General features: G+C 64.3%; 3 protein-coding genes across 6 annotated transcripts in view; 2 read left to right on the top strand and 1 right to left on the bottom strand.

The window, feature by feature from the left end:
• Nucleotides 1-1,972: 1,972 nt before the first annotated feature.
• APRT (adenine phosphoribosyltransferase) lies at nt 1,973-7,964 on the top strand. Of its 2 annotated transcripts, none has more exons than XM_053987118.1 (5): nt 1,973-2,193; nt 4,606-4,709; nt 5,688-5,821; nt 6,583-6,661; nt 6,898-7,964. In XM_053987118.1, the coding sequence occupies exons 1-5, from the start codon at nt 2,051-2,053 to the stop codon at nt 7,038-7,040; spliced, it is 603 nt and encodes a 200-aa protein (XP_053843093.1). In that variant the 5' UTR covers nt 1,973-2,050; the 3' UTR covers nt 7,041-7,964. The 2 variants fall into 2 exon arrangements, with proteins under 2 accessions (XP_053843093.1, XP_053843095.1); XM_053987120.1 differs by lacking the exon at nt 1,973-2,193 and adding an exon at nt 3,878-3,974.
• Nucleotides 7,965-9,467: 1,503 nt separating this feature from the next.
• CDT1 (chromatin licensing and DNA replication factor 1) lies at nt 9,468-14,234 on the bottom strand. Its single transcript, XM_053987083.1, has 10 exons — nt 13,828-14,234; nt 13,274-13,438; nt 13,002-13,198; nt 12,609-12,803; nt 12,373-12,518; nt 12,007-12,110; nt 11,631-11,819; nt 11,060-11,194; nt 10,755-10,956; nt 9,468-10,183 (listed from the first exon to the last, which is right to left on the bottom strand). The coding sequence occupies exons 1-10, from the start codon at nt 14,185-14,187 to the stop codon at nt 10,020-10,022; spliced, it is 1,857 nt and encodes a 618-aa protein (XP_053843058.1). The 5' UTR covers nt 14,188-14,234; the 3' UTR covers nt 9,468-10,019.
• Nucleotides 14,235-16,409: 2,175 nt separating this feature from the next.
• Nucleotides 16,410-24,428, top strand: part of PIEZO1 (piezo type mechanosensitive ion channel component 1) — a 23,909-nt gene continuing 15,890 nt past the window's right edge. For all 3 annotated transcript variants that reach the window (XM_053987070.1, XM_053987071.1, XM_053987069.1), the window contains exons 1-5: nt 16,410-16,492; nt 22,416-22,511; nt 23,525-23,647; nt 23,965-24,007; nt 24,099-24,249. In XM_053987070.1, coding sequence (XP_053843045.1) covers nt 16,429-16,492; nt 22,416-22,511; nt 23,525-23,647; nt 23,965-24,007; nt 24,099-24,249 — 477 coding nt within the window. In that variant the 5' untranslated portion in view covers nt 16,410-16,428. The remainder of the gene's footprint in view (nt 16,493-22,415; nt 22,512-23,524; nt 23,648-23,964; nt 24,008-24,098; nt 24,250-24,428) is intronic.

Raw genomic sequence — 24,428 nt, 5'->3', positions numbered from 1 at the left:
ACGCTTTTCCCTCTTTTAGGGGGACAAAACCAGGTCCGAGGCTTCCATCCCGAGCCCAGGGATCTGGCTGGGGAGCTGCATTCTTCTGGTGTTGAAATAAGATATTTCAAATTTGGGTTTTTTTTTTTTTTTTTTTTTTAAAGGGTTTAAAGTGCATGAGTTTCCTCAGCTGAGGTTGAAACAAAACATTCCAGTGGATTTGCAGGGAAATTTTCGTGCTCGTTTTCCCTCGTGCAAGGGGGATGTTGAAATTTGGGGCATTTTGTTCCACTTCACACTGAAGTGTTAAAATCCTGAACGGAACAGAAACTTCCAGGCTCAGCACAGCTCTTTAACTGCCTGGTTAAGCTGATTAAAGTGAGTTCCCAAGCTTTTGTATTCCCAGTTTCTCTGCTCCCTGGCTAGTAACACCTCTCCTGTCAGGATCTCAAAGCACTTTTAAATCACTGATGGCCTCGGTGTCCAGAAAAGAGGCAAACCCAGCGTTCCCTGGGGCAATCCAGATTCCAGGTGGTGATTCCTTTGCCAGGCACGGAGCAGCCCTGAACCTCTCAGAGCCACGAGCGGATGTGGAGTCACCTCCCGGGTGATATTCCAGAGCCCTTTGACATCACATTTGGAAAGGGGTCCTAGGAAAGTTCTTTGCAGATGGAAATTGCAGTAGGAGTCAGCGGTGTTGTTTGAAAGGTGGAACAGTCACAGGGAAAACTGATTTCCTTGGGGTGTTCCAGTCCAGTCTGTGCCGGTGGGTGCGCTTGGAATCCTTGGAGATGGGGATAAATGAGGAGTTCAGACAGGAATCTCAGCAATGTTGTCTTTTAACCACGATTTCTGGCAGCTGGGTCACTGCAAGTCCAATTTGGTGTAACCTTTGTGCCCTTCCCGGCAGAACCGACGGGGACAGACTGATCCCACATCCGAGGAGGAGGAGGAGAGATCCCTGGCTGTGGGGTGGAGCAGTGGGGGCACGCAGCAGCTCATCCTGCTGAAGGTTTGATGAGGGGCCTGGGAACCTCACTCGACCTCCAGGAAAACGTGGTGGAGTCTCCTGCGGTGAGGGTGGGATCATGGGGGGGTCACAAACAGGACAGGGGTGACACAGACCCCCCGCTCCGGCCCCTCCGTTAGTGAGAGGCAGAAGCAGAGCTGCCTGGCAGGCTGAAAAGATCCTTTTTCCCAGGAAATAAGCTCCTGCTTATTTATTTCCACGAGTAGGCAGATAAATTCCATCAGCAATTCCATCTGCCAGGAAGAAGAGGAGTTGCTGGAAGAGCTCATTGTCCAGTGCTGTGCTTGTAAGGTCACCAGAGCAAGGCGTCCAGCTCATCGCAGGGAGCTCTGCTGGAAGGCCCTGTCCTTCCTCCCTCTTTGCTTCCCTGGAACAGCTGCCTGAGAGGATTCTCCCGGTGCCAAAGAGATGATCTGAGTTCAGGGAAAATCTTAGTTTGTGGGGGAATGGCTGTGAAGGGAGCACGGGCTGTCTCTGGCAGCAGAGGGAGTTAACCTTAACGGGAGCTGGGATTGTGCAGCCTGGGGAAGAGGAGGCTCCAGGGGGACCTGAGGGCTCTGTCCAGTGCCTGAGGGGGTTCTGAGAGAGCTGGAGAGGGACTGGGGACAAGGGCCAGCGTAAGGGGGAATGACTTCCCCAGAGGGCAGGGTTAGATGGGATATTAGGGAGAAATTCCTCCCTGTGAGGGTGGGCAGGCCCTGGCACAGGTGCCCAGAGCAGCTGTGGCTGCCCCTGGATCCCTGGAAGTGTCCAAGGCCAGGCTGGATGGGGCTTGGAGCACCTTTGGCTAGTGGAAGGTGTCCCTGCCCATGGCAGGGGCTCTCCAGAGGGGGTGGGTGAAGTTTTCCCAGTCACAGCTCTCAGCAAACACTGAGCTCAGCCAGGGGTGTTACAGCTCAAACTGCTTCTGCTTTCCTCAGCGAGCTGTGCCCGGACGGGTTTGGAGCAGATCCAAGGCGTATTTGCTAATGGAAGGGGAGACCTGAACTCATTTGGTGGATTTTGCATGGCCAAACAACATTCAGCAGCAGGAGATGGGAGATGGGAGCTGTGGGAGCTCCCTGCCCTGCCCAGGGCTCGGGGACACCAGGAGCTGTTGGTCCAGGACCTGGGGCTGTGTTATTGTCCCTCATCCCAACCAACGGGTTTAACAAACACAGAACGACTCCAGGAGTTCACACGAGGTGATGAGGGATGGAAAAGCAGGAAACAGTGAAGTCCTGAGGAGTTTGCTGTCTGTGGAAGGCTGGGCAGGGTGAGGGGGTGGAAATGGAACCCCCAGGCAGGGAGCTCCTTTCTGAGGCTGAGGCCAGGCAGGGACATCCAGCTCCACAGGGAGCAGGTACCTGGGAACTCTTCAGAGGAGAGCCTGGGGCTCCATCCACTGCTCCCAGGGCTCCGTGCCCCTGGGAATTGCAGCTGCATGTGCCAAGGAGCCAGGGCTCCATGCCCCTGGGAATTGCAGCTGCATGTGCCAAGGAGCCAGGGCTCCATGCCCCTGGGAATTGCAGCTCTGTGTGCCAGGGTTATCAGAGCTCCATGCACAGGAGGATTTGGGTTCTGTGCATGAAGTGTCAGGGCTCCACACACCGAGGGTATCAGTGCTTCGTGTCCTGGGGTACCACACCTTCAGGGGGGGCTGGGGGCTCTGGGATAGCTCCATGTCTGGAGTATCAGACCTCCATGCACCGGGAATTTGGGACTCTGTGCACGGGGACAGCAGAGCTCCGTGTGCCTGGGGGCAGTGCTCCATGCTCCAACATACCAGAGCTCCGAATATCGGGGGCTGGGGCTCCAATGGCCTGGGATACCAGAGCTCCACACCCCGGGGTTCCAGAGCTCCACATACCGGGGGACTTGGGTTCCAATGCCCCAGGATACCGGAGCTCCAAATACCGGGGGTACTGATGTTCAATGCTCCAGGATACCGGAGCTCCACAACCCGGGGTACCAGAGCCCAAATACCAGGGGGACTGATGTTCAATGCCTTGGGGTACCGGAGCTCCAAATACCGGGGGACTTGGGCTCCAATGCCTCAGGATACCAGAGCCTCAGATACCGGGGGGACTGATGTTCAATGCCCCGGGGTACCGGAGCTCCAAGTACCGGGGGGACTGATGCTCAATGCTCCAGGATACCGGAGCTCCAAATACCGGGGTACCAGAGCCCCAAATACCGGGGGGACTGATGTTCAATGCCTTGGGGTACTGGAGCTCCAAATACCGGGGGGACTGATGTTCAATGCCCCGGGGTACCAGAGCTCCAAATACCGGGGGGACTGATGTTCAATGCCTCGGGATACCAGAGCCCCAAATACCGGGGGACTCCAATGCCCCAGGATACCAGAGCCCCAAATACCGGGGGGACTGATGTTCAATGCCTTGGGGTACCGGAGCTCCAAATACCGGGGGGACTGATGCTCAATGCCCCGGGGTACCGGAGCTCCAAGTACCGGGGGGACTGATGCTCAATGCCCCGGCATACCGGAGCTCCACAACCCGGGGTACCAGAGCCCCAAATACCGGGGGGACTGATGTTCAATGCCCCGGGGTACCGGAGCTCCAAGTACCGGGGGGACTGATGCTCAATGCCCCGGCATACCGGAGCTCCACAACCCGGGGTACCAGAGCCCCAAATACCGGGGGGACTGATGTTCAATGCCCCGGGATACCGGAGCTCCACACTCCGGGGTACCGGAGCTCCAAACACCGGGCGCACGGATGCTCCACGCCCCGAGGTACCTGACCCCCACGCCCCAAGGGCGCTGCCGCCCCATGCCCAGGTGCCCTCCCGCTCCGGTGCCGCCCCGGGGCGGGCGGAGCCGCCCCCGCCCCGCCCGGCCCGGCCGTGCCGGAGCTGCGGCGGCTGCGCACGGCGGGGCCGCCATGAGCGACGAGCGGCTGCGGGCGGTGCGCGACCGCGTCCGGCCCTTCCCGGACTTCCCGGAGCCCGGCGTGCTGTTCCGGTGCGGCCGGGACGGGCACCGGCACGGAGATGGGGGCGAGGATGAGGACGGGGACGGGGATGGGATCGGGGAGGGAACCACGGCCGAGACTGGAGCCAGAGCTGGGGTTGGAAGCAGGGATGGGGATGGCGCCAGGGATGGGACCAGGGCTGGAATTTGGGATGGGACCTGGGCTGGAGCCGGGCCGGGGACTCGCTGCTCATCCCTGGCTCCGGCAGCACCAGGCGGGAGCCTCCCCCGGGCTCGGGAGCCTCCCCCGGGCTCGGGAGCCTCCCCCGGGCTCGGGAGCCTCCCCCGGGCTCGGGAGCCTCCCCCGGGCTCGGGAGCCTCCCCCGGGCTCGGGAGCCTCCCCCGGGCTCGGGAGCCTCCCCCGGGCTCGGGAGCCTCCCCCGGGCTCGGGAGCCTCCCCCGGGCTCGGGAGCCTCCCCCGGGCTCGGGAGCCTCCCCCGGGCTCGGGAGCCTCCCCCGGGCTCGGGAGCCTCCCCCGGGCTCGGGAGCCTCCCCCGGGCTCGGGAGCCTCCCCCGGGCTCGGGAGCCTCCCCCGGGCTCGGGAGCCTCCCCCGGGCTCGGGAGCTCAGCGTTCCCAGAGCTGCCCCGCAGGTCCCTCACCCCCTGCCCTCCCTCATTGCAGCGATATCAGCCCCTTGCTGAAGGATCCTGTGGCCTTCAGGACTCTGATTGATCTTCTGGAGGATCATGTGAGGGCGTCTTTCCCTAAAGTCGACTTCATTGTGGGTGAGTGTTGTTGGTTGGACGTCCCCGAGGCCAGGGCAGAGCAGTGTGTCCCGGCTGGGAAGTTTGGGGTGGCCCTTGGGGAACGTTGTAGCCCTTGGACACGAAAATCACCTGAACATTGGCCTCTGTCACGTGGTGACACCAGGACAGCTTCTACCCTTCAGCTCCTTCTGGGATTTCCTGAAATGCATCCCACACTTCAGTGCCAGCTGCATAATTCATTGCTAAAAAGGAGGGGGCACCCAAAGCCTGCTGTGCCCTCAGTGTCCCCACGCTGTCCCCAGGGCAGGCAGACCCTGTCCCAGCTGCTTTTCCTCAGGGAGCCTCTCCAGGCCAGCACAAACGACCTTGGTGGGCAGAACACCTCAGCTCAGCTGGCAGAGTGCTGAGGAAGGCAGTGCTTGGGCTGGGCCACAGCCAAAGGGGCACGCACCAAACCTGGCCCAGGTGTGATAAGTGAAGTCTGCCCAGAGGTGCAGAGCTCCTGCTTGCGTGGCAGGACTGATACCAGGGCCCTGCTGGCTTTATCTCTAAGGAAAAGGGTCAGAGGGGAGGGAAGTGGGCTCTTGGGGCCAGCAGCAGCACATCTGGGTGAGAACAGGAGTGTGGGCTGTGTTTTCTTCACTTTAGAAGAGACTTGAAAAGCAAATTGCTTTTAGAATGGGAGGATAAAACAGAGGGGTTGTGCCAAGACTCTCCCCCAGTGAAATGATTCTGATCTGAGTGATGGGACAAGAGGAAAAGGCCTCAGGTTGCACCTTGGGGGGTTTAGGTTGGATATGAGGGAAAATTAATTCACTGAGAGGCTTAGCAGGTATCAGAACAGGCTGCTCAGGGCAGTAGTGGAGTCACCATTCCAAAAAAAAAGGTGGATGTGGCACTTGGGGACGTGGCTCAGTGCTGCAAATGGTTGGACTTGATGGTCTTGGAGGCCTCTTCCAACGTGACTGAATCCCTGGTTCCTGCTGTGCCCCCCAGGCCTGGACTCCCGTGGGTTCCTCATCGGGACCCCGCTGGCGCAGAGGTTGGGGATCGGCTTCGTGCCCGTGCGGAAAAAGGGGAAACTGCCCGGTGCCACCGAGTCCATCTCCTACAGCCTGGAATACGGCAAGGTGAGGCCAGGGGGCCTCAAACCCGTGGGGAGGGGGTCCCAGGCTGGGTTCTGATGCCGTGGATAATCTGGCACAAGGCCCGGGAGGGGAGCGGCGCCGAGCCACGCTCGCTCCGTCTGTGCCCACGGGTGACGTTTGCTGCTGGGCCGTGATCCTTCTCGGGGGCTGGTGCTCAGACTTGGTGCTAAATGGCTTTCTTTGGCTTGAATTCAGGGGCACGGCCGCGGGGAGTGTCCCCCACTCTGGCAGTACGTGCTGTAAGTCGGAGCCGTCCCGCGTGGCTTCCCCTGCCCCGCAGCCCCACGGCTGCTCCCAGGGCTGAGCCTCGCTCTGTGCTGCTCCCACTAACAGCAGCAGAGCCCCCAAAGCCAGGCCTAAGCCATGAGGATTGTTTGGGCCAACCAAGCTGGCGTGACACATCCAAACAGGTGCCAGTTTGGATCTGGCTCTAGGCAGAGCTCCCCAGTGCGTGACAGGAGATTTTCCTCGCTGGAGAACTGCTCTGGGATAAGATTCCACCATAGCTCACACGATGAGAGTTCAGGATCTTGGCGTGCCACAGGGTTGGCCCAGCAACCCCCTCCCTGCTCTTTCTCTGGCGCTCCCCTGTAGCTGGGATTTGTGGGGTTTTTGGGATTTTAGGTGCTGAGTTTAGGCTGATGTCGCTGAGGACTTGTCTGTGTTCCAGCATGAACCAGCAGCTCCTGAGGGGTTTCTCTCCAAGGCCAGACTAAAACAAAGCTGCTCTTTGCTCCCTGCAGGCTGAGCTGGAAATCCAGAGCGATGCTGTGGAACCAGGACAGAAGGTGGTGGTTGTGGATGACCTGCTGGCAACTGGAGGTGAGGGAAGCACGCGTGCCCCAAGTACACCTGTGTGTAAATCCCATCCAGTGCCACCCCTGCCCTGGGCAGGGACACCTCCCACTAGCCCAGGTTGCTCCAAGCCCTGTCCAGCCTGGCTTTGGACACTCCTGGGCTAGCCACACCTCTCTGGTATCCACAGCCTGGCAGCAGCAGGGGTGGCTGTGGGGCTGGAGCTGCCCCTGGAGTGAGGATGTTTCTGCTCCCCTCCACAGGTACCATGCGTGCTGCCTGCGAGCTGCTGAAGAGGCTGAAGGCTGAAATCCTGGAGTGCCTGGTGATCATAGAGTTAAAAGCCCTGAAAGGGTCGGAAAAGCTCAATTCCATCCCTTTCTACTCCCTGCTGCAGTATGACTGAGGAGGAGCAGGGAGGAGAGAGCACTGGGAACAAATCTGGGGCTTTATTTAGTGACTCTGGATGTCACAAGGGGGTGGGGAAGGGGGCTAAACACAGCATGGCCAGATGCTCTTCAATCCTAAATTTCCCAAGCACTGTGTTGAGTGTAGTGATCCCTTTTTGACGTTCATCCTTTTAGGAAGAAGGAACAGGCTGATTGTCTGATTGACCAAGATGCAGCCTCACTGAATCTGTGGTTTTTAGGAGACCAAAGCGATGACATTGCTGCTGAGGCAGGAGGGCTCTGACAGGGCACCAGCATTCCCTGGGCTGGGCCTGTCAGCCTCCAAGGAACCTGCTAAGAAATTCCCAAAGAAACACAGGGGATGGGCAAAAAGCAATTCTTTCTGTAAGGGACAAATCCTGCTGTATTTGACCTCAGGATGGGCTGGCTGCTCCGTGCTGTCACTCACACCAGAACAAGTTGCTCTTACACCAGGGCTGTGCTTGTTCAGGTGAATGAAGTGCCTGCTGTGTCCTTAGATCAGGAAGGTGCTGGTGTGGGATGAGCTCAGTCAGTGTTTTCCTTCCCTGGAGACCACAGGCACCTTTTGTTCAGCAGGAATTCCCCATCTCCTGCACCACATCCCACTCCCCTGCTGCTGCTTCCCCTCTGCTGGGCTGTTCTGGGCCATCAGGCTGCTGCCAGCTCAGAGCCTGCCCTTGGTGCCAGCTGAGGCCACAGGAGAGGTGCTGCAGTGGTCTCAGGTGTGTGAGGGGTGGGGTTGGAGATGCTTCCTCCAGCACGGTTCAGTTTGGTCACAGCTAAAATCCCTGTGTGCCAAAACTTCCACAAGCCTGAAAACACCAGGGACTGTGTCCCTGGCCCAGCAGGGACTGGACTCACAGGTGAAATAAATATTGATGTATTTTTGTATTTCCTAAGCTGTCTCAGAGCTGTTCTTGCAGTGGCTGAAGCCGTGAATGACCCTTGGGAGTGTCTCCCTGCAGCCCCAGGTGGTTGGTGGGGCAAGGCTGTGGTGTGAGCTCTCCCTTATCCCCCAAATGCTTGGAGTTGTTTCCCAGGGAGCATTCAGGTGCCTTTTATTTACTTTGCACCAACCTCTGGCTGGAGAGGCTCGGTCAGCTCAGCTCCCCTTCCCCACCCAGCCCTTCCACTTGGAAGGACCATTCCAGCTTATTTCCATCCCCATTTCCTGGAAAGCCCCTTCAGTGCTGCTCACTTCACACCGAGGAACACAATTCCCTGGGGACCTGCCTGCCCCAGGGCCCTCGGGGAGCCAGGGCAGGCAGCACCTCCCGGGCTTGGCACCAGGAGAGGGTCCCTGCTGCGGGGGAGAAGGAAAAAATCAATTCCACCCCAAAGAGCCGTGGAAAGCAGCTGCGTGCCGGGGAAGCGGCGTCAGCCCTGCCAGTGCCAGCAGGTGACATCAGGGAACGTGGGGACGCTGCCTTGGCCCTGGCTGGGCTGCCAGCAGCCCCTGATGTCATTTGCTTGGAGAGACCAGTCTGGGCAGGAGCAGCTTCCAGGTGGGAGAAGGGTTTTATCCCGAGGAGCAGAACGGGAGCTCTGCTGGGACGTGAGTGTGGCTGCCAGGCTGCTGATTCCAGCTCCTTTCCAGTCCTGCTCCTCGACTCCAGCTGCTGCAATCCAGCTCCTTCCCACCACGGTGAAGTCCCTGAGCATGGCTGAGAGCCCAACCTGCCCCAGGAGCTCCCAGCCTCACCCAGGAGTCCCCCCAGCCTCACCCCCAGCCCCTGGGTTGGATTTAATCCCTTCTCCTCCTCCCTGGAAACTGGGCAGGCTCCTGCCAGCAGAGCTGGCCAGCTGGGCTGCACAGGCAAGCACGGGCCTGGAGGAGGAGGAGGAGGAGGAAGAGGAGGAGGAAGGCCTCTTGCTCCCTCAGGAAGTGCTGTGGGATCTCAGATGCTGCCAGACTCCAGCCCAGCACTTAAGGTGGGGAATCTGCCCAGGAGCAGCATGGGATGAAAGGATGAGAGGGAGTCCCCGTTGCCTGCAGCTCCCCCGGCTCCAGCCAGCCCAGCCCGGTGTGTGTGACATGGCCCTGGGCAGCTCCCACCCCTCCCCTGAGCCCACACTGCCCTGACCTGGGCACGGTGCCAGCCCAGCACCTCCGCAGCCATCCTCACCCTCTTTGTCCCTCTTCCCAAGCCACTTCAGCCAAGTGGCCTGGGATTTCCCCTGGGAGAAAAAAAAAAAAACCCTGGAGCCCTCAGCCCTGCCTGCCCCAGTCCCTGCAGCAGCTGCTCCCCCAGCCCCATTTACAAAAGCTGCATTCAGCTCCCTGCAAACCCACGCTCACTTTTTCCAGTGAGTCTTTCTCCAGGAGCTGGACGAGGACCCAGCCCTTCCCGGCGCCAATTGCCATGGAGAACCACGAGACAGGCAGCGAGGAGGAAGAGCACTGGGTTAACGCAAGTCAACTATATTTAAAACATTTAATACAAATGTGTTTTGACAAGTCCTGTAGTTGTTTCCAGCGAGGACTGGAAGATGCGTTTTCCCTCCCTTAAAAACAGAACGAGGCCCGAAGCTCCAGAAACATCCATTTGTGACTTTTTCTCTCACTCCTTCCTGCCTGTCACCCTCTCAGCCCGCCCTGTTCTGCCTTCACCCCACCAGGACCCAGTAAATGGAAGGAAACTCTGAAATTGGACCTTCAGGACACCCCTCATTGCACTGAACCTTCATGAGAACCAGGAAAGGGAGAAGAAAAGGTTCCTCAGGTTAGGGTCACTTTCATCATCAACCCCAGGACACAGGATTGCTCAAGGACATGGGGACCTACAATCCTCACAGCTCCCACCGCAGGAATTAGTTAAATTAAGGCATTTTACCCTTCCTCAGCCACCCGAGGACGAGCCTCCCTCCAGCCCACCCCAGAACCCAGAGAGCTGTCGGGATTTGCTACACTTGGAGGAGATTGCACAGAAAAAAAACCCCAACCCTGGAGGGGCTCAGAGCGCTCCGGCCTCCTTGGCCGCCTTGTTGAGCCTCTCGGTGACGAGGCCCAGGTCCTTCTCTTTGTCCAGCTTGACGTAGGTGTCCGTCCTGAGGGCGTGGACGCCCACCCAGTCGGGCAGCAGCTCCGCGAAGAGCCGCACGTGTTTCTCCATCTCACCTGCGGCCGGGAGCAGCGGGCTCAGAGCTCGGGAGCACCAGGGTCAGAGCTTGGGAGCACCCCGGGGTCAGAGCTCGGGAGCACCAGGGTCAGAGCTTGGGAGCACCCCGGGGTCAGAGCTCGGGAACACCCCGGGGTTGGGAGCACCCCGGGCTCAGAGCTCAGGAGCACCAGGGTCAGAACTTGGGAGCACCCCGGGCTTGGGAGCACCCTGGGCTCGGAGCTCAGGAGCACCCGGGGTCAGAGTTCGGGAGCACAGGGATCAGAGCTGGGGAGCACCCCGGGCTTGGGAGCACCCTGGGGTCGGAGAGCTCAGGAGCACCCCAGGCTCGGGAGCACCCCCGGGCTCAAAGCTTGGGAGCAGTGGGGTCAGAGCCCAGGAGCACCCCGGGGGTCGGGAGCACCCTGGGATCAGAGCTCGGGAGCACCCTGGGGTCAGAGAGCTCAGGAGCATCCGGGGGTCAGAGCTCGGGAGCACCCCGGGGTCGGAGCTCAGGAGCACCCCAGGGTTGGAGCTCGGCTGCCCGCAGCCCCCTCCTCCCACAGATCCCCTTCCCCCAGCAAGTCCTACCGGGTGCCACCAGCTCGGGGCAGCTGTCGGCCAGGCGGGCACAGAGCAGCTCCATGCTGAGCGCCGGCTTCCTCTCGGCCACGAAGACGCTGCGCAGGACGCGCGCCATGGCCGGCAGCCGCGCCAGCCGCGCCGCCCGCTCCTCCTGCCGCGCGTCCCGCGTCAGCAGCGCCGCCAGCCGCGCCGCCTCCTTCGCCCGCACCTGCGGGACACCGCAGGTGAGCACGTCCCCGAGGGGATGGGCTGGGCGTGGGGATGGGGAGAGCCCCCCAGCCCCGTGTTTGGGCCAGGCCGGGGTGACTCACCCGCTCCAGCAGCCCCTGGGACACCCCTTTGAGCGCGCTGGAGGTGCTGGCAGGGGCCGGGGCTTTGGAAAGCGCCGGTTCCCCCGCGCTGGCTTCGGCCGTTCTGAGGGCCAGGTTGGCAAGAGCTTTTTCCATCTGCTCATGTGGAAGAGGGAGGAGGAGTTGGGTTACAGTTCAAGCTGGAGGAAGGAGAAGTTTCCCCTCTGCCGCCCCCGCCGTCACCCGGCAGCCCAAGTGATCCTGATCCATCCTGCCTGCACAGGGGAGTTTGAGGTGCTTCATGGAATCGTGGAAGGGATGTGGAAGCTCTTCTTATTTGCAGCCCCCTGCCATGGGCAGGGACACCTTCCACTAGCCCAGGTTGCTCCAAGCCCCATCCAACCTGGCCTCGGACAATTCCAGGGATGGCACAGCCACAGCTGCTCTGGGCACCCTGTGCCAGGGCCTGCCCACCCTCACAGCCAGGAATTCCTTCCCACTATCCCATCTAACCCTGCCCTCTGGCAACGGGAAGCCACCCACACCTTCCCAGAGGTGGCACAGACGGAGCCAGCCCCTGGCCCTGCCTCACCTTGGGGCTCAGCATCCCCCGGGCCGTGCTCAGCACCTCCTGGGCCGTGCTCAGCCTGTCCTCGTGCGGCGGCCGCGGCAGCTCCGCGGGGCTGATGTCCGGCACCTCATCCACGTTGAAGCGGGGATGCCACCGGGTCAGCTTCTCCTCTGGCACCACCATGGGAGGGCTGAGGGCAGCCAGGAATGCCTGGAGAGGGGCGAGAGCTGTGTCACGGCAGCAGGAACGGAGAGGCAGCCGCTGCCCTGCGCTCCCAGCACGGCTTGGTGACACGGGGAGCGAATTCAGAGCCCACCTCCGAGAGGAACCTCCGTGTCCTTCAGCCTGGATGGCCCCAGTGACAACCCCGGGGCAGGGGGTGCCAGGTGGCCCTCACCTTGTGGTGCTCCCTGACGATGTTCACCAGGTTGCGGTGGAATTCCCGCCGGCGCTCCAGCAGCCGCGACGCCGACAGGTGCGGGCGCCCATCCACCTTCTCCTCTGCCAGGAGGGACACGAGTGTCACCCACAGCACCCCAGCGGGGCACAAACCACGGCGGCCTCGGGAAGGACAGGATCAGAGCCCTGCCACGGAGCTGAGTCGCTGCCTGGACACTTGTCCCTCCTGTCCCACATCGTTTCCCACTTCCAACACGTTCAGAGGCTCCATTTAACGGACCAAGCAGAGAGCATCCCTATGGATTCAGGGACCAGCCAGCACTGAGCGTACCCCAGCTCTTGGGCACCCCAAAACCATCCGTACCTTCCCCCAGGACTGGCTCCAGCGTGAGCTGATACTCAGACTTCTTTCCACCGCTGCTGAAGGTGGGGACGTTCTTCTCCTGGCGCAGCCGGTACGAGCTGGGATACACGGCCTTGATCTGCCCCAAGTGCTGCTCTTCAAACTGCCTGTGACAGCACCACAGAGGTTGGGGACCCCCAGAGCTTCAGCTGGGACCCCAAAACGGGCCGCTGGCACCCCAAAACGGGCCAACTCACCTGCGCATCATGTCCTGCACGCCCTGCTTGACCTTGGCGAAGGTGACGGTCTCGGCGCGGTTGAAGAGCATCCCGGTGATGGTGTCCACGCTGCGGAACATCTCTGCCAGCACCCTGAACTTGTAGGGCAGCGTCAGCCCCGGGGGCAGGTCCTGGGCCAGGGTGTGGAAGCGCTGGTAGGCCGGGGGCTTCTGGCTGCGGGGAAGGACAGGACGGGGTCAGGGTCCTGCTGCTGCCACGGTGCCCAGCTCTCACCCCCATCCCAAACCCCTTCTCTGAGGAGCTCTCGGGGTGGCGTCACAACGCTCAGAGCCCCCACAGCCCCCAGACCCTCACAAAACCACCTGGGGGCTGCGGCAGCGCCCTCAAATCCCTCCTGCAGCTGCTCCTCACCCGGTCTGTCCCTCAGGAGCGGCCGCCCCGCTGTCCCCGGCCCCGCTGGCCGCTCTCCTCTGCCGGGCGCGCAGCTCCAGCTGCCGCACGCGCTCCAGGCGGCTCCGCAGGTCACTGCTGGTCCCGCTGGGGACAGAGGGCACCTGGCCCAGCACCTTCATCCTCTGCAGGCGGCCCTGCAGCTCGGCCACGTCCTCCTGGGCAGGGAGGGGACGCAGGGTCAGAGCGGGACGCGCGGCACCAAATCCACCCGCGCCGGGAGCAGCCCGTACCCGCTGCAGGCGCCGGGCCGGCCCCGGGGCTGCTGCGCTGGGCTCTGTCCCCGCGTCCTGCCCACGGCCCGGGGAGCCGCTGGTGCTGGCCGGGGGGGACACGGCCAGGTCCTGGGAGAGGGGCGTTGGGGGTCGAGGAGTGGCCAGAGGCGAGGAGCTGGCGGCCTGCAAGAGAGAGAGGAGAGTTAGGGACTGTCCGGGGAACCCACCCGCCCGGATCCCCTCCCCTGTGCCCCCCAAAGTCTTGCACTGGGAAAGGGGAGCCACAGAGGGGTCTGCAATAGGGGCAGGGGGGCAAGCCCGGGGGGCAGAGGGGCTGAAGGGGGCGAGTTTTGGGGCTCGTGCACTCGGGGCCGGGTTAAGTCCGGGTGAGGGGGGCATTGTGAATCAGGAGAAGGGGAGGCAAGTTCGGGGGGTCCTGCACGGGGAAAAGGGGTGGGACACTCGCGGGGCTGTTGTTTGATGGTTCCACACGCACCCATTCACTCCCCCACGCCTTTATCCTCCCCTATCCAAGAGGAAGCGGCGCATCCCCGACCCCACCACCTCCCTACCGCTCCCGGAGACCCCGGCTCCGCATCCCGGGGCAGCTCCAGCCTCTTCCGCGCCGATTTCCCGCTCGGTTCTCCGAGCCGGGCCCCGACCGGCGACTCCGCTTCCATCTCGCGGCGGCTCCGCTTCCTGCCCGCCATGCCCCGCAGGGCCGGGCAGCCCCCGCGGGCCGGGGTGCGCGGCGAGCCGGGCAGCGGCAGCGAGCGGGCGCTGAGCCCCGCCGGGACACCATCCTCCTCCTCCCGGTGCACCGGGGGACCGGCGAGGGCCGCCTTGAGCAGGCGGCCGCCGCCGCGCTTGGCCGGGGCTCCGGTGGTCGCTTTTGTCTGGCCGAAGAAGTCGGTGAGGCGGAGCTGGGCCATGGCTGCGGTCCCGATCCCGGTCCCGGTCCCGATCCCGGTCCCGATCCCGATCCCGCTCCCGGGAACACGTGAGGCCGGTCCCGCGCGCTTCTCTCTTGGCGGGAGCCCGCGCGCCGAGGCCCCGCCCACCGGGGCGGGAAGCGGTCACGTGAGACGGGTTTGGCGCCACTCGGCTCTTAAAGGGGCCGCACCCCCTCGGAGCGCTGCTGCACGTGGGGAGCCGGGGCGGGGGATGTTCGGGACAGCTCCGGGGGACGGGGGGGCTCCGGCCCTGCCGGGTCAGGGAGCAGCTGATGCGCCGTGGGCAGGGATGGAGGTTGCCCACTCCGGCTGGGGCTAGTGGGGAAAAGCCGGGAATTTCCATCTGGAATGGTGCTGGTGGTCGCCCGCACGTGGGGCCGAGCCCTAGCTGGCTTCCACCGGGAGCTCCATGGTGGCAGGGAGACCTTCAGGGTGCAGCCATGGGAACGAGGGGCTGCGGGAGCTCCTGCAGCATCCCCCCGCCCGCCATTCCCTGCCCCACGCCTGTCCCTGTGCTGTTGGCAGTGCCCGGAGCTGGGAGAAGCCTCTGGCCCATCACTGCCAGAGCGGGCACTCAGACCGTGCCCGCAGCACTTTACGGAGCCTCACGGGTCTCCCCCATCCCTCGTAAAACCTGAGCGAGGCTGGCAAAGTGCAGCAGGGCTGGATTCAGCCGGGCAGGGCAGGGCTCTGGGGTGCCATTCCCGGTGCCCATTTGCTTCCACCGCCTCCATTCCCCGCCTGCCTGCGGGTGCTCGGGGCTGGGTTGCAGCGAGAGGCTGGTGCGGGTGCCTGCACCACCCTTTCCTGGATCCCTGCTGGCCTGGGGTGCACTGGGGTGTTGGCAGGGGTAATTCCCATACCCAGGTCTCGTGGATGTTGGTGTTAACGCTGAACTTCACGTCTTTTGTGACCACGAGGGTTTCATTTACACGAGCAGCTCCCTCCGGATCCCGGTGATGAGGGTGGGTGCGGCTGAGTCCCCGTGATAAGGATGCTCCCACGAGGGGCTGTGCCCACTGAACCCATGGATACACACATTTGGGAGCCATCAGGCCCACCCTGGTTTGGGGGTTATGGTGTGGGCAGGCGTGCCTGGATGGTTCGGGGTGGGGAGAAGAGGCCCTGGAATTCTGGAGGGAGCCCAGAGGAGAGTGGGGAGCAGTCTGGCAGTGTGCCAGCTGGATGCCAGTTTATTAACCGTGCTGGGAAAACAAGCGCAGGGAAGCCAAGGAATGTGGAGAATTCCATGGGCCAGTGGTTCCTGTTGGAGGCTGGTGGTTACCAGCACTGCCAGGTGTCACCGGCCACGCTGCCCGTGCCACCGGCTGTGCCCGCTGGGATCCACCGGGATTCGGGACTGAGACAGCCCAGCTCCAGATGTGACCCCAGGTCCCCACACCTGGGCTCCCACTTCCATGGGGGTGTGGGTCTGCATCTGGCTCTGCAGTGGGCACCGAGCTCGGGGAACGTGGGACTGTGGGTCCAGCTCCAGGGATCATGGACCCAGCTCCAGGAACACAGAATGGTTCCCTAGGGCCAGGGATCATGGACACAGCTCCAGGAACACAGAATGGTTCCCCAGTGCCAGGGACACAGCACCCAGCTCCAGGAACACGGGATGATTCCCCAGTGCCAGGGATCATGGACCCAGCTCCAGGAACACGTGATGATTCCCCAGTGCCAGGGACACAGCACCCAGCTCCAGGGCTGCACATCAGCTCCCAGGGGAGCCCTGCCGAGCTCCCCACTCCATGCAGCCCTGGTATCAACAACAAACATTCAACAAAAACTAGCTCTGACTTCTTCATTTCATTTTCGGACGAAATAAACACGAAGCACATCTGCTTATCTTTCTTTCCCTTTTTCCTTCTTTTGAGTCGATACTTTTTTTTTTTTTTTTTTTTTTTTTTTTGTCCCCTGACCGCAAAAAAAGCGGAACCCGGAGGGCTGCGGGGCCCGTGCTGAGCCCGGACAACTCGTGTCAGCGGCGGCGGCGGGCGCGGTGCCGGCGGGCGGCGCTGGGGCCGCGCCGGCCCCGCGGGTGGGGGGCGGGCGGTGCCGCTTTATAAAGCGGCGGGCGCGGGGCGGGGGCAGCGCCTCGGAGCGCCGCGGCACCGGGCAGCGGCGTCGGCACCGGGGCCTGCCCAGCCCAGCCCCGGCGGGGCGGAACGGCTCGGAGCGGCTCGGGCCGGGCCCCCGCCGCGGCGGCCGGGCGGGATGAACCGGCGGGGGCTCTGCGCGGGGCTCTACTGGCTGCTGCTGCCGCTCGCCCTGCTCGCCGGTGAGTGCGGGGATCACCCAAAGGTGACCCGGGTGCGACCCCCGCCCGTGGGGAGGGTGGCTCGGGGGACGCCCCGGGGCTGTCCCGGCGGCTGTCGCCGCTCGCCGGTGGCTGCGCGGCGCGGAGGCTCCCGCGGCACGTGGGGCGAGGGGCGCGGGAAGCGCCGGGAAGCCAGGGGCGAGCGGATCAGCGCGCAGGAACCGCGGCTGGGATCCCGGGGCGGGGGGATCGGTGCCGGGACGGGCGGTGGTTCCGCCCGAGATCCCGCCGGCTCCACCCGTGACCGAGCCCACTCGCGGGGAACGCTGCGACTTTCTCCGGGGCGGGACGGTTGTGTGCGTGTCCCCCCCCCTATCCCCCGACAGCCGGGGGCTGTCCGGGGTGCAGGTGACCCACTTGGGTCACAGCCGTGTCGCCGTGCTGCGTTTGCGAGCGGAGGTTGCTCGGGCCGGGGTGGGCGATGCCCGGGGGGCAGCTGGCACCCGTCCTGTCCCCATGCCCGGGTGGATCCCGGCAAGCAGAGTGCCCACCCCAGCCCCCGTGGCTCTGCGGTCCCCAGGCTGCCACCGGCCCGTTCCCCAGCACTGTCGGCCTTTGATGGCAGATGTGCCACCCACCGAGGCAACCGGCTGGCCACCGGCCTGGAAAATCCCCGTGTCCCGGGACGCGCAGGACAAGAATCGGCTCTTTGAAGCCCGCCTGCTCCGGAGCCGCTCCGGGGACGCTGCGTTTGCGTAGACGCAAAGGAAAAAGCTCTTTATAGCGAGGATTGTTCAAGGGGCTCCTTGTGCCGGGCACGGGCTGCGGCTGGCACCGACACCGGGCTCGCACCACCCGCGCTGGGGGCCTGAGCCCCGGGGAGCTCTGGCATGGCTTTTGGGGGTGGCCCTGGAAAGGACTTTTGGGATACTGTCACCTGCAGAGAGGGGGACACGCTCCCGGCCGAGGGAGGCTCGCCCAGCCGAGCAGCCCCGTTCCCGGCTGTGTTTTGGGGAGCGGGGTTGGGTTTCGGGGCGCTGGCACCGGGCAAAGCCTCGCTGGCGGAGGAAGTCGGCGACTCTTGAAAAAGCTGCTTTTCCTTTGGTTTGCTGGGGCAGTGACTCAGAGCATCGCGCAGGATGTCAGGAGGTTAATTATAACCCAGCCCAGAGCGGGGCTGGGAGAGGGGGCTGCGCCGCCCGCACCGGGGGGCAGCGGCCGGGCCGGGGCGCGGGAGCTGCCGGGTGCGTCCCATGGGTGCCTGGGGCGACACGTGGCCTCCGGGCCAGCCTCCCGCGGGGCCCTCCTGCTCCCAATAACGCTGATTCGGCCCCACATCGTGACGGCCGTGCTTGGCTCTGCCCCCTGCTCCGGCACGGGATATGCTGGGGACCGCCGGTCCCCCGCGGATGGGGACACTGGTGGCCTTGCTGTCCCCCCCCCCCCCCCGCGCTGAGCTTGTAGGTGGCTTGTTTAAATTTGGGGCCCCGCTTGGGCGGGGACTCCGTCCTGCTCCAGTTGATTGGCGAGAGGGGGTGACTCAGCAGCGCCCAGGGGTCTCGCAGGAGCAGCACCCGGGGGAAACTGAGGCACGGTGGGGGGGGGTGTGTGTGGCTCGTCCCACTGCACCTGGGTGGGAGGATTTGCCCCGCAGCACGACCCGCCTGCGGCCTTTCCTTCCCGGCCGGTTTGGCTCTCCCCAGACGTCCGGAGGATGTTTGCTCGCGGCTCCCGGCCAGCTCGGGGCGAGTGGAGGCGCAGGGCTCGGGCCCCGTGCCTCGGGGCAGCCCCCGCTTCCCACGGCAGCCCCCCCCGGCTGGCACGGCACTGGGGGGGGGGGTCCCAGGCGTGCCCTGGGCTGTGTCCCCACCTCGGCTCCATCCTTCCTGCTGGGATTCTGGGGTGCTGGAGCCGCTGTGGGGGGGCACAGCACATCCCCCACGAGAGGGGACCGGGCACCCCCAGTGCCAGTCGTGGCCACGCTGATCCGTGGCTCTGTTGGCAGAGGTGATGGGGGAAGGTGGCACCCCCTCTCTGGGGCTGCAGTGCCCCCCGAACCCCCTGGTGTGGGGACACAGCCCCCCCAGCCCAGCCAGGGTGCTGGGGGGGGTCCCTGGGGGTCCCAGGTGCCACAGGGCTGGAGCCCAGCTGGGTGCCAGCGTGGGCTGCAGCAGCTGCCTCCTGTGGTCAGGTGCTTTTTATAAAACCCAGGGAAATAAAATAGAGGAGGAGAAAAAAAAAAAAAAACTATTAAAAAAAGAAAAAAAAAAAAGAAAAAGCAAAGACACTGCTGTCTCCAAGAGCAATAACTGCTGCTTCCTCCCGGGCACAGGGGGAGGGGAGGGGATGGGGTGGCAGGACAAGATGGGATGGAGATGCAGGCCCCGGGTGCCAGGACTGAGCCCCCACAGCCCCAGTGAGGTGGGGGACACCATGGGGGGCTCCCCAGGGGTGCAGCGGGTCCCCTTTGGGTGAGGACAGCAGGGTTTGGGCACCGCTTGGCACTGCCACATGGCAGCCACGGTCATGGCCCCACTGGGAATGTTGGTGGCTCTGGGAACGTGTGTCCTCATGTGTCCCAGTGCTGAGCCTGCAGCTCCGGGAGCCCTGTGGCACGGGCTGTGCCCTCCTGGCGTGTGCCAGGGAAGGGGGTGTCCCTGACACTTGTCCCCCTGAGCTGTTGCGCTCCCCGTCCCATGGCACGTTCCCTGTCCCGTGGCACGAGCTCCTGGCTGATGCTGGGATTTGCCGGGCTGGCAGCCGTGGCACCCGCTGGCACCCGGCCCAGAGCCCTCCTGGGGCATCTCCTGCAGCATTCCCTGGAGCAGGGTCGGGAGCTGGCGGGATCAACTTTCCACAAAAACAGGATATGGTGGGTGAGCCGGTGGGGCTGTTCTTTCCTGGAAAGAGGGGCTGAGGCTGGCGCTGGGAATGTGCCGGTGGCCAGCTCCGCTTGCCCAAGGGCTTCTTGCTTTGGGGCTGATGGGATTTTGGGATAGGAAGAGCCACACTGACGGGATTTTGGGATGAGGCCTCTGGGTTCCTCACCTTGCCTCTGGTTTGCAGCCAGCGGGTGCAAAGTCGAGTCCTGGGAGCAAAGTGACTCCTTGGTGACCCTGTCAGGGTGCCCGGGGTCGCCAGCTGGGGCTGGTGACCTTGGCCCCAACTTGGCAGAGCTGCCTGGCCCCGGCAGCAGGTAACGGGCCCTTGTGAGGCAGCAGGGCAGGGAATTAAAGAGCTCTGCTAATTAATCCTGAGTGCTGCAGGTCCCCGCAGAGCAGCGGCTGCGCCGGTGCCGAGCACCGTGTGGATGCAGAGCGATGGTGGAGCAGGGCTGCTGTGTGGGGCTCCCCCAACTCCGGGGGTCTGGGGAGCCCCCTCTCCCCGTGCAGCTGGGATGGATCCCTGCTGGAAGCTGGCTGGGTGTGCAGCGGTGCCTGGTGTGCAGGGAGGGGGCTGTGCCAGACCCCAACCCTCTTCCCAGGAGCCCAGTGCCACGGGGAAGGCGCTGGTGCCCGCTCCTCCTGGCTGCCCCCACTTTGCCAGGGGTGCCCAGTGACCCCAATCCCCTCCCACGGGGAAATTCAATTAAGGCTGGCGTGGAGGAACCCCGGCACATCCCGCCCAGCTCCCCAGTGCTGTAATTTATCCTCCTCCAGGCTCATTAATGTCGTTAATATTTCACGTGCTACCGGTGCCGGCCGCGGTGGCGGTGAGCTCCCGGCAGCGTGGGAGCTCCTCGGGCTGCTCCGGGGTCACGGGGCTGGGCAGGCAGGAATTGGGGTGCCAGTCCAGGATACCTGGCTCAGGGGACAAGGTGAGTGCTCAGACAGCCGGGGTGTCGTGGGCGAGGGCACTGCTTGCGTGGGGAGGGGGCTGTGGGTGCTGCACCCACCCCCCAGCCGGCTGCTGGAGGGCGGGTTTGCTCTCCCCACACGCCAAACTGGTTTTTCTCCCTGTGCCTGCACTTTCCCCGCTGTCAGCACTGCGGGGAACCGGTTCCCTCCCTCCGACTGTGCAGGACGGAGCACCCACGCAGCCGGGCACGGCACGCCCCGCTGCAGCCGGGGGGGTGCCAGGCCGGGCTCCGAGGGTGCCCCCAAACCAGGCTGCCACCTGTCACCACCTCCTTTCCCTCCTTTTCCACCCTGGTTGAAGCCTTCGAGCACTTCTGGGAGGTTTCCTGGTGACGCCCGAGGGGTGCAGGGTGAGCCGCCAGCCAGAGGGTCCCGGGGGGTGCTGGTGGCACCAAATCATGGGGTCAGCAGGCGGGCAACCCCCCAGCGCCCAGCAATAATCCGTGTTCTCATTGGAACTCCCAGCCGTGCCACCACGTGCCCTCGATGCCACCAGCGCCCGGGACGTGGCCGTGGCTGGGCCGGGGGGCTCCCGGTGGGGCTGGGTGGGCGCTGGCACGGCGGTGCCAGGGGCCAAGGGGCCCTGCCTGGCTCCCACGGAAGCCGGAGCAGCGTCTCGCCCCCGTGCCGGGAAGGCTCCTCTCGGCTGGAATATTTGCTCCATGAGATCATGGTTTGCCGAAACAGCCAGGAGCCCTCGGCAGCGGCTGCGGGAGGTGACGCCGCCCGGGGTCACCGCGGGGAGGTGGCTGCTGGTGACGGTCCTGGTGCCCCCCAGCCCTGCTCGGGGCCAGGCTGTGCTTCGCAGCCTTGGGGACACGTGGGGACCCCGCTGCGGGGCCGCGGCTGGGTTTAGCCCCAGCCTGGGACGTGTCCCGGGGCGTTCCTGGGCGCTCCCTCCGAAGGTGTCCCGCCGTCCCCGGCGTTGTGCCGTGTCCCCCCCCCCCCGGGTGCGCCGTCCCTCTCCCCAGGATGTGTTGTCCCATTGAAACCTCGTAAACACAGGAAGGGCTGTGCCGGGCTGCAGAGCTGAGCGTGTCCCTGGCGCCCGGCCGGGCCCCCCTCACCCCCTCCAGTCCCGCGGGGTCAAGGCTGAGCCCCCCCCGTGTCACCCCCTTCCCACGTGGGGTGCCAAGGGGAGCAGCTCCCTGCCCTGGCACCCCTTGGCACCCCAGGGTCACCAACGCCGGTTCCTTGTGGCTGTCCCCTCCCTGGGCTGTCCCAGAGGGACCCCCCGTTGCTGGTGGGATGTGTCCCTGTGGTCTGCAGCAGAGGGGATGGGGGATGTCCCCGGCAGTGCCTGGGGCAGGGCACAGTGACAAAGCGCGTGGCCCTGTCCCCAGGCGGGCGCTGATCCCGCGGGTGTCCCGGTGGTGCTGCCCATCCCCATCGGGGCTGCCCCGTGGGTGCTCCCAGCCCCTGCCGGTGCATGTGCTGCTGTCCGTCACTGTCACCGTGGTGACAGGAACGCTGAGTCCCCAGCCGGGGTGACAGGTGCCCCGCCACGTCCCTGTCCCCATGCCTGTCCCCATGCCTGTCCCCGCAGGGCGCTGGCTCGGCCCGGCTCCTCCGGTAGTTTCGTGCCTCCAAACAAGCTGTAATTTAGGTCTAAAAATAAGTGAGGGGGAAGGTGCAGAGCTGGTGGCACACCCAGAGCAGGGCTGGGGGCGGGTGCTGTGCCAGCCCTGGGGGGGGGTCACGGGTGGGGGTCCCAGCCTGGCCATGGGGTCCCTGCAATGCTCAGCCTGGTTTGGTGGGGATGATGTGGAAACGCAGCAGATTTTTCTCATGGCTCTTCTTCCCCTGTCACCCCATGTGTCTGGGACCTCTGGTGTCCCCTCTTGTCACCCACGTGGCTCCCCAGGAGTGGCGCAGCCTGACGTCCTGCCCGTGTCCCTCTTTCCGATGGCACTTTTTTTGGGGCTTGACCCCCTTGTCTTCCCTGGCATCACCCAGGACCCCAGCACCGCCTGGCATTTCGGGGTGCCCCTCTTTTGGGCATCCCCGTGGTGGGGGGGGGGGGGGTGCAGCTGTGAGCCCTCCCTGTGCCACATCCCTGTCACTAACCCTTGTCCCTCTGTCCCCAGCCTGCCTTTTCCGCTACAACGTCCTGTCCCTGGTGTACCTGCTCTTCCTGCTGCTCCTGCCCTGGTTCCCGGGGCCCTCCCCACGCTTCACCACAGGTAAGGGGCTCCCCTGGGGGTGCAGGGCTGGGATGGGGTGGGGTGGGCAGCAGGGCAGCTGCCACCCCCCCCTGCCACGGGCACCTTCGCTGCGGTTTCGCCCCGGCTGGGCAGCGTGGCTCCGTGTGGAGCCTCTCTCTGTTAATTATAGCCCAGCGGGGCTATTAATAGCCCTCGTGCTCCAGAGCGGCCGGTTTGGAGCCTTTATTAACCAAAAACCTCAGGGCTGGGCTGTGCGGGGCACACCACGAGCAGCCCCTCCGCCCTGCCCGGGGCTGCTGGGGCGTCGTGGTGGCCTCAGGGGTCACCCACAGCGGGGCAGGTGCCCGTAGCCCCCCTGTGCCCGGCTCTGACCCCACCCCCAGCGCCTGGCACGGCCACAGCTAAAAGCTTTACCCTCTGAATATTTCATGGGCTCGCACGGCCCCGGATCCCGGCACTGCCGAGAGCCTTTGCCTGGATTTACAGGAAAAAACAAGGGGAGGGAAAGCTGTTGGCCCGGGGCCGCCCCCAGGCCAGCTCGCAGCTGTGGTGGGCTCGCTGCCCACCCCACCCCCTGGCCAGGAAAACGGGCACAGGGCCCGGAGAGCCGGGTGGGATGGGGGCACGGCTGCAGCTGGTGGAAGGGCTGACGGGGTTTGGAGTGAGGGGGACCCCTGGAGCCCTCCCACGGGACGTTCCAGCAGGGATGGGGACCCCTGGAGCCCTCCCACGGGGTGTTCCAGCAGGGATGGGGACCCCTGGAGCCCTCCCACGGGGTGTTCCAGCAGGGATGGGGACCCCCTGGGTCCCAGCAGGGCCAGGGAGGTGCCAGCTGGGGCTGCAGGGCACATGGATGGTCCTGGGCTTTGGCTCTTGCTGGGTGAGGGCAAAGCCTTGGTGGGATCCCGACCCTGGGGCAGAGCCCTGGAATCTCTGGGCGCAGTGCTCCCTTCCCAGCTCTTCCTGAGTGTCCCTGCTGGGGTTACTGGTGTCCTTGGCTGGTGGGTGGCAGCTTTGCCCGTGTCTGGCAGGTCACACCAGCCGCATCCTCAAAGCTCTGCTGGGGACCAGCATCCTCTTCCTCCTCGCCCACCTGGCTTTCCAGATATGCCTGTACACGCTGCCCGTCCTGGACAACCTGCTGGGGCCCAGCTGTGAGTAGGGGGTGCCCGTGCCCACCCTCACCCACCCACCCACAGCCCTGTGCTGCCCTGGGGCTGCACCCTGGGGTAACGTGTGGGACCCATCCTGCCGGTGCTGGGGGGGGCTGCTGGGGCTCTGCAGGGTCCCAGCCACGTGCCACCTCTGAGGACATCCCGTGCCATGCCGGGGTGTCTGCTGGGTGCCCCCTGCACTGGGCAAGAGCCCTTCCTGCGCTGCCATAGATGGCAGTGCTCTCCCCGTGGTGGGGGATGCTCAGTGCCTGCCCACGCGGGGTCTGCCCTGCTCAATGCCCCCCTCCTCCCCACAGGCAGCTCCTGGGAGGTCCTTTTTCGGCACATTGGGGTCACCAGGTAAGGGCACCCTGACCTGTGGGGCTGGGGGTTGGCAGTGGCTGGGGGGGGGGTCACCCCTGAGCCCTCCCCTGCCCCGCTGTCCCCCCAGGCTGGAGTTGAGTGACATTCCCAACTCGGTGCGGCTGGTGGCACCCGACGTTGGCATCCTGCTGGTGTCGTCCCTGTCCTTGTGCCTGTGCCACCGCCTCAGCCCTGCCACCTTCAGAGGGAATCCCGAGCCCCTGGAGTCCTCTGAGTTGGTGAGAGCCACCTCCACTGCCATGGGGACATCCCACCATCCACATCCCACCGGGCCCTTGCCAGCCTGTCTGGCTGGTCCCTGTCCCTTCCCCGGGCACAGCCTGGGGCTTGGCATGGGGCCATCCCCAGTGGCAGGGGACCCAGTTTGGGGCAGTTTTGGCCAGGTTGGAGGGCTTGG

Source organism: Vidua macroura, chromosome 11 (assembly GCF_024509145.1).
Source record: "Vidua macroura isolate BioBank_ID:100142 chromosome 11, ASM2450914v1, whole genome shotgun sequence".
Lineage (NCBI taxonomy): Eukaryota > Metazoa > Chordata > Aves > Passeriformes > Viduidae > Vidua > Vidua macroura.
This window is presented reverse-complemented; position numbering and strand designations above follow the sequence as displayed.